This window comes from Gavia stellata, chromosome 14, assembly GCF_030936135.1.
Source record: "Gavia stellata isolate bGavSte3 chromosome 14, bGavSte3.hap2, whole genome shotgun sequence".
In the NCBI taxonomy this organism is placed as follows: domain Eukaryota; kingdom Metazoa; phylum Chordata; class Aves; order Gaviiformes; family Gaviidae; genus Gavia; species Gavia stellata.
The window spans coordinates 2,137,385-2,151,989 of record NC_082607.1 but is presented as its reverse complement, the minus strand read 5'-3'; the positions used below and the strand labels follow the sequence as shown (position 1 = coordinate 2,151,989).

At 43.5% G+C, this 14,605-nt stretch overlaps 1 protein-coding gene across 3 annotated transcripts; it reads left to right on the top strand.

The window, feature by feature from the left end:
* Positions 1–252: 252 nt before the first annotated feature.
* On the top strand, positions 253–11,297 carry ITM2A (integral membrane protein 2A). Of its 3 annotated transcripts, none has more exons than XM_059824389.1 (6): positions 253–412; positions 4,364–4,495; positions 4,727–4,915; positions 6,315–6,425; positions 7,556–7,706; positions 10,215–11,297. In XM_059824389.1, the coding sequence occupies exons 1-6, from the start codon at positions 299–301 to the stop codon at positions 10,301–10,303; spliced, it is 786 nt and encodes a 261-aa protein (XP_059680372.1). In that variant the 5' UTR covers positions 253–298; the 3' UTR covers positions 10,304–11,297. The 3 variants fall into 3 exon arrangements, with proteins under 3 accessions (XP_059680372.1, XP_059680373.1, XP_059680374.1); XM_059824390.1 differs by having other exon boundaries at positions 254–382; XM_059824391.1 differs by lacking the exon at positions 4,364–4,495 and having other exon boundaries at positions 254–412.
* Positions 11,298–14,605: the final 3,308 nt, after the last annotated feature.

The window sequence follows — 14,605 nt, the reverse complement described above, 5'->3', positions numbered from 1 at the left end:
GCCAACGCTGTGCTCAGCTTCCCAGCACGGGGAGCGCCGTCTGGCTTTGCCCTTCCCCAGGCGCAGCGCGGCCGCGGCCGCTGCCTCCCGCGCTCCCGCCCTCCCGCCGCGGCGGCCGGCGGCGAGGAGCCCTTCTGAGGGGCCCGGCCTGCAGGGGGCGCGCCTCTCCCCCGCCCGGGAGGCGGTGCTCGGCGGTGGCCCGCCCCGCTGGGGCGGGGGGCGTGGCCGGCCTGGCTCGCCCTGCCCCGCCGCCCGGAGGCTCTTCAGCGGGGAGGCGGAGGTGCGCAGCAGCGGCGCCATGGTGAAGATCGCCTTTAACTCCCCCTTCGCCCAGAAGGACGAGCCGAAGAAGGAGGCGGCCGAGGCGCTGGTGGCCGATAAGGTGCGGGGAGCGGGGTCTCTCCGCTGGCGGGTCGCGGCGGGAGGAGCGGGGCCGAGGGGCGGCGGTGGGGGGGGCAGGAGGAGGAGGTGGAAGCCGCCGCCATCTTCTCGCGGAGGCAGCGGGCCGGGGGAAGGCAGCCGGCAGCCCGCGGAGCCTCCGGCGCGCCTGGCGGCCGCCCCACCGCTCCCGTCGGCGCTCCCCGGCCCTGGGGCAGCCTCCCAGCGTGGGGGCGGCCGCTCTGCGGTCTGCCCCGGGGCGGGGGGGGGGGGTCGCTCCCCTCAGGGCCGCCGCCGCGAGGGGCTGCCGGGGGCCCGCCGGGCGGTGCGGGTCTGAGAGGGTCCGAGCGCGTCCCGCTGCTGCAGCGGTTTGCGGTTCCCCCGCCACAGCCGTTTTCCCAGCTCGGCTGCCGCTCGCGAGGCCCCGGGCGGTGCCGAGCTGCCGGCTGGCGTGACATACCCGGGACAGCTTCGGGCCCGCACGGAGGGGGCAGGCCCGGCTGTTTATCTCGCAGCTGGGCCCGTGCCAGGGCCCTGTTTCCTGACGGGGTTTTAAACCTTCGTAGCTCGCAGGCGGGTGAGTCCTGCGCCCTGGCGAGCTCCGGGGCTCGGCTCCGTCCCGGCGCCGCGGGCAGCCCGGGGAAAGGCGCAGGGGAAGTGCCGTGCCCTGGGCGGCAGCCCGGTCCCCCCCCGGGAAGGAGCAGGTTTGCAGCAGCGTCTTCTAGGCAAACAAAGTGGGTTAGGGCTCATCCTCCGCTCGCTGCTGCTCTGAAACCCTCGTAGGCAGCGAGTTGGAGAGCAGCGCTGCGGTAAGGTGTCTGGGCTTCTGGTATGTCTAGCTTAAATTAAGAAACCTGCCATAAAGGTTTTTAAATAGAAACCCAGGCAAGTACTCTGTGGTTGGCTTTTCCTTCCTAACGAGTTGCCATGTTGCTGACTTGAATTGAACTTTCCAAATCTGTGGGAGACTTTATTTTGAAGGTGTCTTGCTTAGCTGCTGATGTTTTTAGTCAGATGAAGATCAGTGTCTAGGTAAATAAATCAGTAGCTGTAGAGAAGGAACATGGGATGGACCAAGTTTATTTGTAATCAGGCAGTGGGACTATTAAAAAAAAAAACCAAACACCTGTGGACTTGGACTCTAGGGTCTGTCTTTTTTTTTTCTCTCTTCTAAGCTGTAATCAGGAAAGCAGCTTGCCTTCCAACCTACAGAGCCTCTGCCTCACCTGAAATAGCCTGCCTTTAAAAGGGGAAGGGTTGCAGGGTGGTGTTACTGCTCAGTGGACTCTTTTGAGCTGTAGGAGATGATGTGTGTGCAGTTAATACAGTAGCACTGAATTATTAGATCAAGAGGAGTGCGAGAAAGTAGTGAAACAGTGTAGTTAAAGGACTAATTTAAATTTTGAAAACATCGTTAGTCTGGCCGGTTTCTTGTAGGACAAACTCATCAGCTACTCCTGAGGCAACTTGTTATACGTATTTTTACCAGCCCTGTACTGTGCGAGTTCCAAGCATAATGGTTCTAATACATGCTTACACCCTTTCTACTCTTCTCATGATAGCTGCTCTTCTCAATTTAGAAGCTACTCATGCTGTTTTGTTATACCTGTCACAATATTCTCTGTGTTTGCATATGTGGTTTTTAATAACTCTTCACTCTGACCTCAGGGCTTAGAGTTGAATGTAAACATCAAGCTCACAGTTTACTCTAAGACAAACTCGTTTTAGTGCTTGTTAATGTCTCCTTTTGCTGGAATATTTGTGCAGAGCAAACAAGCTTAATGGCTAATGTTGGCTGAAACAGCACAATAAAGGTCCCCTAGAATATCTGCACAAAACACTCGAGCTTGCAGAATACTCTCCCTGCTGATTCTTTGGAGCTGACTGTCAGCAGTGTCTCTTGAGCTAGGTGCAGACATTAACACAAGTGATTTTTCTTCTCCTCTCTTATGCCTAGTTTGCTTTGCTTGTTACTGCACAGCTTAGAACTGCCTTTTCTTTGCAGGTTTTTTATGATTTTTATTATTTTTGAGCAGAGGCTTTGTAACCTACTGGAGCGAAGTCTGGGTATTGTGTTCTCTTATCAGCTCTGTCAACTCTTTCTTCTCAGATTCAGGCTGCCTACATTGCTTCTTAAATGATAAATACCTTTGCTTTGTTTGAAATACGTGTAGTGCAAGGGTAGCTAATTACATGTCGACATCATCCAAGCACTAAGACATCTGTAGTGCCAAAACCTGCTGCAGACTGTTGTGTTTAAGTAATGATAGGCTAGATGAATAAGTTACTGAAAGGTGTAGACAAAGGTGGCAGAATATGAAGAGAACAGAATTAGCCTTGATCTTAAAAGCCAGTTAATTCCGAAAGATGGTTTTCACATAATGGCATATAAATGTGGCATAATTCTGACTTGAAACTAGGTAGTGGGGGTTTTTTGACAAATGCTTAACTAGCCAATTGCAGCGGCTTATGTCTTGCTGAACCAACATTTTTCTGTTTGGAGGATGCGAGAGTGGAATGTAGGAGTATTGACTTTTGAAAAACAGCTTGTTTTTTGTTTCAGTACTTGCATAGCTGATGCATTTGACTTTTACACTGCTATATCTTGCTGAGCATGGAAATATGTGCAGCCTTTGTAATAATACTGTGGCTTGTTGTGATCACAGGTCGCGTACATATATTTTGTTCTACAGGAGTGCAAATAGTGGGACCCAGATAAAGGCCACAGAAGCTGCTGTGCTAAGTCTAGCTACTGACTCTAGGAACAACACAAAGGAGAAGAACTTTTGCTGTGAAATCCATTTTTTTTTTTTCTTCCTGACCAATACAAAGAGCAGGTCTTGAAAGTGAGCTGCTAAATACCAGAGTCCTGAATCATTAAAGGGACATACTTGACCAAATATACAGATTATCTAAACATTTGGGGTTTGGTTGTTTTGGTTTTTTTGAAAGACCCAAAACCGGTGTGTGTTTGCCCAAAGGGAATGTCTCTTCTGATTGTTTCGTATTTGACAGTACTTTTGCTGTTCTTGTGTGAGCCTTTCACTTGGCAGTCTAGAAAGGCACTTGAAGAACTCTTGAGTGTTAAACTTGCCAGTCAGACACCACCAGTAACTTTGCAGTCGGTATTGCACAACTTATCATCATGTTATGTGATGGTGATAGTAGTTTCCTTTAGATGCAGTTATCTTCTGTTTGAGAGAACACTGCGGGCAGGGGGGGGGGGGGGGGGGGGGGTGACAAGTCACTGAACTAAAGAGGTAAGTTTCAGGCTGCTAAAAGCAAAACTTCCCTGGGACTTGGGTGGAAGAATGAGTATTTTGAAGCTGCAAAGTAGGATGTGCCACAGGGACTTATTTTAATTTGGCATAATTTGAAGCTGCATTTAAGCTGATGAGTGGTTCTCTTTCATAGTGGACTTCGCTTGTGCATATTAGAGGTTTTAAAACCTGAATGTTTGACTTGTGTCAGATGTCTGTTCCCCAGCTAATAGACAAAGTTGCATCTTAGCTTTTTCTGAGAGTCCAGCTTTGTAAGGAAAAGTAGTGTTGTCTTAATCCATCTGATAGCAAGAGGAGGATAGGAAATAGGCTTTTGGGAAGGGGCCTGAAAACACTGGGTACCTTAAAATGACCTTGCTCTACAAATCTTGCTTTCCTTCTACTATATTGCGGCTGCAGCACTGTATCTTTTGTTACAGTTATTTAAATTTCTTACACCTGAAATAGTTTCTGGATAAAGGTTTGTCTGGAAAGCTTCCTGTAACTAAGAAAAATACCCTCTTTCAGTGCTGTTAAACTGATCTTAATATGATGCAGTAGCATTTCATGTAAGTGTTTTCTTATTATATGATGCTTGACTTACAATTCTCACGGCACACCTAGAAGAAATAAAGACGGTAGGTCAAAGTGAAGCAGTAGATAACAGCTTATTTTACATTTAGAGCGGCTACACTTCCTAAGTTCTCATCCCTCTTTATTTAAAGGATCCAGAAGTTGCTACACATAGAGGTGAAAACTCATCTGGAAGATGTCTGTTGACTCTGCTGGGTCTAGCGTTCATCTTGGCAGGAGTTGTTGTTGGTGGAGCCTGCATCTACAAGTACTTCATGCCTAAGGTAATGTGAAAGTTCTTTTTTCTTTAAGTAGTACTGAATAGAAAAAGTGTAATTATAAATGGATTACCACTATAATAGAAAACCTTTGGTAACTGGGACATGAAGACTGCCATGTCCTTTATAAAAGCTCCAGGTGTGACAGACCTGTGCTTTGTCATTTTGTAAGAGTGAGAAATACAGTTTTAAAGTAACATTTGCTGCAAAAATAACTAGTCGTTCTCTTACTTTCAGCATAAGGTGTACCGTGGTGAAATGTGTTACTTTGAGAATGAAAATCGTGATCGTGCAGTAGAACCTTATTTCCTCCCTATTGCTGAAGAAGCTGACATCCGAGAAGATGATAACATAGCCATCATTGATGTGCCTGTTCCAAAGTTCTCGGACAGTGATCCAGCAGCGATCGTTCATGACTTTGATAGGGTGAGTATATGTGAAGCGATAATAAATAACTAGTCTTGTTGCTCGCTGGGAAACTGTGGAGCAGATAGTAATCATAACAGCTCCAGGGTTTTCATTTTTGAGACCTTTAAAGCTTACTGTCAATGCAAGCTTCTCTTTAGGGATGGGTTTAAGTGTGGGGAATCTGACCCTTTTAACTCTGTAATAGTGGACTTAACTTCTGCAAGGGAGGAATGTTACAAGAATGTTAGGAGTTCATACCCTCAGTGACTCTAACTGGATTTTTTTCTCAGAACAATGCATCTCAGTGCTATGCAACTTTAAATACTGTTGGCCGTAGGGTGTCTGGAAGTGACACTTGTTATTTGGTCAAGAATCCTATGTAAATGAAAGTGAGGGTAGGAGGTCACTGGACGTGCGAGTTAAGAAATGGGGAAACTGAGGATTCGGTCTAAGATTCTGCCAAGCTGTGTTCAGCAAAATGTAGAATTCCAAACAAGTGTGGGCCTTGGATAAGTGAATTGAAAAATCGCTTCAAGTGGCTGAAACCTAGAATTTGAAAATGCTGTGTTAGTTGCATGTGGTTTCTCTAAAGCAAAGATGAGAGGATGGTTTTAACTTGACTTTATTATTGCAGTTGCATTGACAGTATTAACAGTTATCCTTATTCAGCTGTAAAAGTTCTCGTAGGTTGTTTGTACATCAAACCTTGGCAGTGCAGGTATTCTAATCACTGTAAAGACACTAGAATGGACCTCCTTATGTGCTGCCTTTAACAGTAGCACAGAATGCCACGCAGCCGAGCTGTGCTACCTGTGTTTGCAGTATTTGCATCTTTTATCTGCGTTGTCTTGATGGAATCTTGGCTATAACAAAGGATTCAGGCAACTTAAGAACTTCAGTTGATTCTGGCTAAGTGCTATGTAAAGTCATAATAAAACAAGTAGATATGTTGATAGTTCTGGTCCCTGCAATTCTTGCACTCAGTGGTAATGCTGATGTGATTTTCTAGAGACGAATACTTTTTCTGAAGAACTATTTACAGGGAGTGATTGCTTATCAGCAGTTGGATGCCTTTTGTTTGCACTGTGCTTAATTGGACTTCTTCAGTTAAGAGAGCATACTCCCAAATAACTTTCTCTGTATTAATACAGACTGTACTCATTTAGAATTATGCTAGAAACAGCTTTTATAGTCAGCTCTCACTTCTGTACAAAAGTCCTGTTGTAAACCATAGCGATAACCACTTTGCTTGCAAAAGTGGTAATAGCTAAGTTCTTAAACTAGACAGTTCCTGAATGCATTGCTTTGATACTAGCTGTGCATGATCTCCAGCTTTTTGAGCTTCCTTCTTAGTCCTTGTAGAACTGTGTTCTCATAATGAAAGGCCATGCTTAATTGAAACTTGTTTTCAAAATAGCTTTTGACGGCTTATCTTGACTTGCAACTGGGTAACTGCTATGTGATTCCACTGAACACGTCCATAGTTATGCCACCAAGAAATTTGATGGATCTCTTCGCAAAACTGGCGGTACGTGGAAACTTTACTGTTTAGTTATGCTGACAAGATCCCTTTTGGTAAGAATGCTGGGTGTTGCTCCTGAACTACAGTCTCTTGCTAGAACAGTCCTCTTGCTGTCAAAGTACATAATCCCCCTGGCTCAGTCACTGTACTGAAGTTAAGGCCAGCTGTCAGTGTATATTATGTTGAGTAGATTCATGCTTAATGCTCTTATTAATACCTAGCTTTATGAAAGCTGAAAGCACTAGCAAATAAGGTTAAATTTAGCCATTATAAAGGAATTTGATAAAGCTCCAAATATCACTGAAAGCCTAAAGCTGAAAGTTACTACCGGAAAGCTCCCTTGCCCCATGAGAGTTTTAATGAAAAGAACAATGCTAACTTGTTCTTCTGGTTTACTGGCACTGTAGTTACGAGCTCACCACAAGCACTTTGACTCTTCAGTGACTAAAACTAGTATATTTCCAAGAAGACTTATCTTATGGGTCAAGTTGATAGAGCTTACTACTAATTTCAAATTAAATGCAATACTGAGCTATCGTGTGTCAAATGTACTTTTCGGAAAACTCACTGACCCCTCTACACCTAGTGCTAGAGGCCACCTCATCTAGCTTAGCTTGTTTCATTTCTTTTTTAGCTTTGTGAAGACAAGCTTTAAGTGCGTCTTCCTGCCCCCATTTTTAGGAGTTGGTCGTGAGGGGTGGGAAGTTGTTTCAATAGTGCTGTGATTTTTGTGGTAAAGACTCTTAACTTTTGTAGGTTATGCTGGTTTTGTTGTATTAGAAATATATTGCCTCAAACATGTAAACTTTCGTAATACTTTTTCTCCTCTTTCAACTACAAACTTTCTGTTGCATACAAATAAACTTGAACAGGTTCTGTTTATGTTTGCTTCATGTGAGGTGAGCAATGTTAACCTTAACTGTGCTTTGTTTGGCTGTAACTGCAACTATTTGAAATAGCCTTTGTCAGTTTTTAACTCCTCTGGTATGCAGCTGTCAGGACTAGCATATCTTGGTATTAAAAAGAAGGAAAGCTGAAATTTAGTGCTTGAAGCCCTTCCAAAGCAAGAGTAAAACGTAGTGGTGTTTGTCTATTGTTAGCAGAATACTCTATCTCAAGGTTGTGTCTCTTTTTAGACTGGCTCTTACTTGCCGCAGACCTACCTAGTTCGTGAAGAAATGGTGGTTACAGAGGAGATAGATAATGTGTCTGATTTGGGTATCTTCATCTACCAACTCTGTGTTGGAAAAGAGACGTTCAGACTTCAGCGCAGAGACCAGATAACAGGTAAGTTCTCTCCAGTAAAAAAATAAATCAATTGTTCAAGTAGGGAAAGGGTAAATACTTAAACGTTTGGAGTTTTTAGGCTTGGGAATATGTAAGAGTTCAGTGTGAGCTGAGACAACTCATAGAACTGATGGGTATTTCCCCTACTTTCCAGTGTGTATCTAAAGTTTCATGCAAACATGGTGAGGGAGAGTTTCAATTATGGAATTAGAGGTTATGTGCCCAAACCAAATTTGAAGCCTATTTCTGTTCCATCTTTTTGTTGAAGTTGTAAGTTAGTTTGGCCCCAAAATTCATATAATCCATCTGATAATGTGAGTTTGCGTAGGGCAGTGACAGACTAAGCTGCACCTATCTGAAATTGGATTACAGGAGTACCAAGTAAAAGCATTATCTTCCGGTTCACTTGCTCTGGAAAAAAAATAATAATTGAACAACTAGCTCCGGACATCCCAGACTTCCTCTCTAAAAGAGGAAGAATACTTCATAGGAACTTCTGAGCTCTGGGGTTTTTTTATTGCCTGTCTCCTTATGCCACCCCCCTGCCATTCTGTGAAAAGGATTGAATTTGAGGTGTGGGTGGCTTGACATGCTGGAAGGAGGCCTGGAGTACAGAAATCTGATGCTGTGAATTTTAGTTCACTGTAGTTCTCAAAGCATTTCATAGTTTGCTGCTCTCACCAAACACACAGGGAACTAATCCTTTGTCAGTTACAGCCTCTCAGAATGCAAATGTTTGGTTTATCAGACCTCTCTGCTCTGGTTTTCCTGCCAAGCTCTTAGGCAAGAGTTTCCTCAGTGCTGTTACAGCTTGCAGCATCAGGAGCCGCATCTGCTGCTTGCTAGAGACTACATCCTGTTACTAGATGGAGGGCTCTGTATGTGGGAGCATAAAACCAGTCCTGTGTAGCTAACGGTGTAGGGCACATGGAGAAACAGTAAATGTTGCCTTTATGGGAGGGAGAGGCATGTGCCTCTTAGTGTTGTGAAGATGCTTTTGTGAACAAGTCTAAATTGACTGCTGCTGTGACTGAAAGACTGTAGTGTACGGATGATATTGTGAAGAGTGTTTATGATGTTTCCTTAAATCATCTTGCTATAGCATGTTGTTGACATCTTTGCTGCATAGTAAAAGACTTTTACAGAATACTTGCACAAAAGGATTCTAGTAAATGAATAATGCTTCTTGGTACAGATTCTGTTCTGTAACTAACCTTGTTTGCCCTTGGCAAGGCGGGCGGGAAATGTGGTCAAATGGAAGACTGCCGCTGAGGATAAAATTGTTCAGGGACAAGGCTTGTCTTGCCTTCCAGATCAAATTTCTAGCACGCCTTTCTTATAGCGTGTACAAGCCATGCACATGTAAATAATTAGACTAAAATTGATGAGCTCCTGTAACTTCTGTGGAGAAGTCCTCTCATTTAGCTGGTGCTGCATTGGCTCTCAGATTTTGTAGAGTTCATGGGTTCATCAGTTAGATCGAATTGACCTCAGGTTCTGCCGTAGTTCCCAGGAGTTGTAACTGAAGGCATGCAAGAAACAGGACAGGTTATCCTGACTGTTCAGTTATGTACCCAGTTAGATGGCCATTGGCAACTTCTTCTTAGCCTGTAGAGGCATTAAGATTGAGATGAATTGAAGGACAGCCTGTATTTTAAGTGTTTATAAACGAAAGCAGTGCCCTGCTGGGTTTGGTTTAAGAGCTAGTGCTTCTGAACTTTGGATAGTGTCTCTTGCTTACTCTGAACAATTCTCTGCTTATTAAACAAGCTATAAATCTTTCTTCTCTAATTGTTGTATATTGAAGTGCTTTAGTTGAGCAGCTTGTCTTTGGTGGCAGGACTACTATATTCTTGCCTCCTAGTGAAGATTGAGCGCTGATACGGGTAAACTGCCTGTGTCGGATCCAATGCTGGCATGTCCCAAAATAGAGAAAATCACTTTAATAGTGTTAGGAAAAACTTCTGTAAGATCATCAGCTGAGTGGCAAATCCTCACAGGGCTCTTGTCAAGGTGAAGACTGCTCTATAGAAGCACGCTCTGTGTTAATACATACTGGGTTGGGGGGAGTGCTGATAAAGAACTAGGGGGGTTTTTTCCTGCAGCCTTTCTGAGGTTTTTAAACTCTCCCTGTAATTTCAATCTGCTTTGCTTTTCTTTTTCTTTGTGGTTAGGAAAGTCTATGAGAAACTTTGCCATAAACCATCTATTTAGTGTTGTCTCTTCCGTCACTAAAATGGTGGCGAGATGCTAGAAAAAAGTTCCTGCTTGCTTTGTCCCTTGTGTTGTATGTGGGCCCCTCTTTTGTTGCTACCATTCTGAAAATGAAGGAGACTTTCTGAGGGAAAACAAACTGATAATCAAGCTCTTGTGGCAATTCATGGCTGTAGAAACACTGTACTGAGTGATTGTATCTTGTTGCTGTTCATAATGATGCAAAACTTGCAAATACTTGCTGCTGGGTTCTAGATCTGCTTTACTCAGGCTCTCATCTTCTCTCGTCCCCAGGTCTGCAGAAACGTTCAGTGGAGAACTGTCATTCAATCAGACACTTTGAAAACTCTTTCGTTGTTGAAACAAAGATCTGTCAACAGTGAAGGGTGTTGGATGGGAGGTGACTAGTTCACACCTTCATTAAGAAGTCTGAGCATTAGACGTCGACTTCTTAAATTAAAATGTGCAGTGATAATCAAAAGCCTTACGCATTTTCTGTGTATTGCTTGTATTTCAAAAGATGAAGTCACCATTTCAGCTTTCTTTGATCCTTGGTATAACTTTTTAGTTGTCTCATGTAAAACTTAAATTTGAGTAAGTTTTTTTTAGAAGGTTAATATCAGTTTATCTGTTGAATGTGTTTGATTTAGTGTAATCTGGGAATGGCAGAAAAATATATATATAAAAAAATGTTAACCAATTCCTTGGCTGGAACCAATTCTGTTCACCTTAACTTTCACAGAATGATAAATATTAATAATCTGTGGTTTGCACATCTTGTGTAGTTCTGTAGCATAGCTCTGCACTCCGTATCCTGGCTAAAAAACATTCTGATACGTATCATTAAAGGTTTATTTTAACTACCATGTGTGAAGCATGTAAAACCCAACCTCAGTGATCATAAATCTCTAACACTACCCTCTTTCACTTTGTGCAATTACTGTATTGAATTCGTATGTATATTTGGAACCTTCCCCAAGCTTACGTTTTAATTCTTCTACCTTGGTTTGGTTTTGTGGTATTTAGTTGTTAGATTCAGATAGAGTTGCTCTTAAAGCTTGTCAGTATTTTTGATTATGAATTGGTTTATCCTGTAACTTCCTATTTCAAGAATCTGTTCTGGTATAGTTCACTTGTGAATGTGACTGTAGTTGTAAACTTAAACTACTCTGGCTTATATAAACTTTTTAGATCAACTTTTTATGAGCAAGTAGCATTAGTACTGCAGTCAGAGCATTGTTCCTTTTTTTGAGAGCTGCAGTATAATGATAACGAAGAGTTAGTGTCCTGCAGTTAATGAATTTGAGAGTTTTATTAAGGGACTTTATATTGACATAAATTCTGCAAACCTATAATAAATGTTTCTCTAAAACTTCAGCGTTTGTGTGACTTCATGGCACTCGGAGGCAAGAGCGCAGCATGCTGGTGTGTGGCCCCCATGGAGGAAGTGGTGGTTATGGGCCTGGGGCAGCACGCAGTGCTCTTCCCTCTTACCCTTCTTACCCTCGCCTCTTTTTCAGCTTGTGAAGCCGAATTTCCTCTTCCTGTTGCTGTGGAAGTGCTTCGTGGTGTAAAACAAACTTGGGGAACAGAGGGAAGAAAAGACATCTTGCTTCAAACTTGATCCCCCAGCAGGCAGTTCTTGGTGATGTTTAGTGCTGTAAACTGAATCTGTTGAGCAGAGTTCCTGGCATGTGGGCAGTACCTGTCAGTTGTGGTATAGCAAAGGAAGGATGCATTCTGTAATTCATCCGTTTGAATACTGGCATTGATGAGGCTGGTGATTAAAGGTATGCTTGTCTTAGTGTGTTTATGGCAGTGTTAAGGAGAAGTCTTTTTAGTGTATCATAATAGACCAGGATAGCGGAGGGTTCATCAACAGCTTATTGTTAACAGCTTTCAGCATTTACCCATGAGCTCTGCTGTGCTTCAAGCTCAGAGCTAGGAGAGCACTGCGGTGAAATTTCTATGACTGGTTGCTCAGAGAGCTAAAGTTGTGTATTGAACCCTTCTGGCTTTCCTGGAAAGTAACTTGGATTATACAGCTGGAAGTAAAATGGTAAGCAGGCTTTCTGCACTGAGAACTAGAGGGAGATGTGACTATAGGAGTAGCTGCTCTCTGTCATTGTTTGTAGAACTGTGCGGAGGAAAGGAGTAGAAGGCAGCTCCTGGGCGGTGGGGAATGCTGCTGCCTCGTGAGAAGAGCTGCATTAGCTTCCAGGACAAGGTGTACAGCCATGCGATGCAGAGGACATGCCCTAAAACTAGAACTTTGGGCTGCTCGGCTCTAGAGTGCTTTGGGCTGCTTGGCTCTAAAATAGTAAGCGTAGGAGAGTTAAGTACATAATGAAATACTTTACTGAAATAGAATGCTGTGGAAAGCTCTAACTATTGTCACTGGGAGTCAGGTATGCTTTACTGAAACAGGTATGTGTTCCTGGGGGAAGTAGCTGCACTGACAGGTTTCTGCTACAGACTTGCTATGTGCTTGGGCAAGTTACTGTCGCAGTGATCTCCTCCTCCTCCGGATTGTCTGAGAGGATAACGCGGGTGGGTTGGCTGCCTTGTTTGTTTTGGTAGTCTTGAGTGGAAGGGTTTGGAAATGGGTTAGTTGCAGAGAGCAAGAAGCATCTGCTTGCAGCATTGGGGTTTGACTTTCTTTTTTTATTTTCAATAAATTCTTCATTTTAGCTTTGAGCGACTGTGCAGTGGATGGCTCTCGCTATACAAGTCTTTATCCTGCTGGCTACCTTAAGACATGTCAGAGGAATGCTAGACATGCTTCCAGCTAGCCTGAAACAGTTTCTCTTACCTTTGGTAAAGATTTTAAAAGAAATGAAGTCAGTTCCTTAAGAGCTTATTAGATGTTCTGGGCAATAAGCCAGGATACTGAAAGGAACAGATTGTTCTCACCTGCTTGGTGCTCTTGCTTTGAGAAAGTAGCTGAAGTTTCGGTCATGCGTGTGGTGTGCTAGGCTTATTATCTGTCCCTGATCGCTTTATGCTGAGGGCGGGGCATTCATATCAAAGGGCTGCAGTTTTAAGGTTGCTTCTATAAAAACAGCCGGTGTTCTGGGATCTTCTAATGCTGTCTCTCAGTTTGAGTAGCTCCTGTGTTCAGCTGGTCTGTAGGAAGCAGGCGAGAGGGTGCGGGTCAGGAGTCCTGTGCACCAGTAGATGGCACAGGCAGCAAGCGCTTGGGCGTAAAGTGTGTGTGTGACTGGTAGAAACTTGGTGTATTTATTCTAACGTACAGGTTTTCAGCTTTTGTGCCAACATTAAACCTAAAAATGGTTTGATGAAAGCTTCCTCTAGGTGGTATTCAGGGTCTTTGCTTAGTTTTTATCTATAGTAAAGAACACTTTTAAAATACAACTGTAACCTATGTAAAACCCTATTAAATATGACTAAGACAGTGCTTCAAGCACGGATGTGGTAACTGAAGGGATAACATACCAAGATGCAAATGCAAACTTATTTACCATAGTAGCTTCTGTTTACAAGTGTGTTTACTGAAGAAGCAACCAGTGTGCACAGGACAATCAGCAATATCTGTGCACTTGCTTATTGACAAGCTATCTTTATGCTGGCTTGCATGTTATTTTTCTGACACAGTATATTTGGGTGAAAGTTTTAAATACCTTTATGAATGTTAAGCTGATAATCCAGTGCTTTGGGTGATTCCTCTTCCAGCATTATCTGTGAGGTTTTTTCAAGTTTAAGTACTCTAATCAGAGAGAAAACTCACAATTAAGGACAAACTTGAACTTCTTACTTGGAGGAGATCCTGTTGACCTTTGCAGAAGCCTGATAGCTTTCTGTCTGAGTGTGACTGGTAAGATATGGGTGGTGTTGGGTGTGTGACAGACACTTTACCATTAGAGTAGGTGCTAGATCTTAGGTTTCCTCCAGCCTAACTTTGTAGGAATTAAACTGTTATTTGCATATAAATACCTTGAGATGAAGATCCAGGGAAGAAAAAATGGGGATAGCATAGAGACCTTTGAAAGACATACCGAGGCCTCAACCTGGTGTCAAGTAGAGCTTTAGCACCGCAGACTTGATAAACTGGTTGTCTAAAAGTGAGACATTTTTCACAATAAGCTCAACTCTATACTATGGGCTGTTGCAGCACAGCCATGCTGAGTATGGTAGTGAAAAACGCTTGCCTCACACCCACAACAAAATTCACCGTGAATATGCTGATGCCTGGAGGAAGAAGAGCCTGTTTGGACTTCAGCAGGACAGGACTGACTTCTGTGGACTTCATTAGTTCTTGGCATTGCAGGGAAAGCTACCGAAAATACAGGTGTGCTCAGCAGTTTATGGTGAACACAGAAATATCAGGGTGCTGAAATCAGCTCTGAATTTCCCTGAGAAAAATTCTTGCTTACTATTTTGAAATTGTCCTCTTGTGTCTGGGATCCATTCTTCCCCAACTGCTGCAGCTCTGCTTGCAGCAGGGTGGGTTGAATTGGGCAGTCCCCTCATTAATGATCGAGCAGCTGCCAGCTTTAGATTTTGTGGGTTGATGCTTTTGTTTCTTGGTCTTCTCTGAAGTACTCAGGGAGGCCAGAAAGAAAGAAAACACTATGACGTTTACCTAAAGACCACCTCTTCCACCCTACCACTTCCCTGATCTGTTGCATTTCATCTCATGTTGTCCTAACATGCCCTAAACTAAA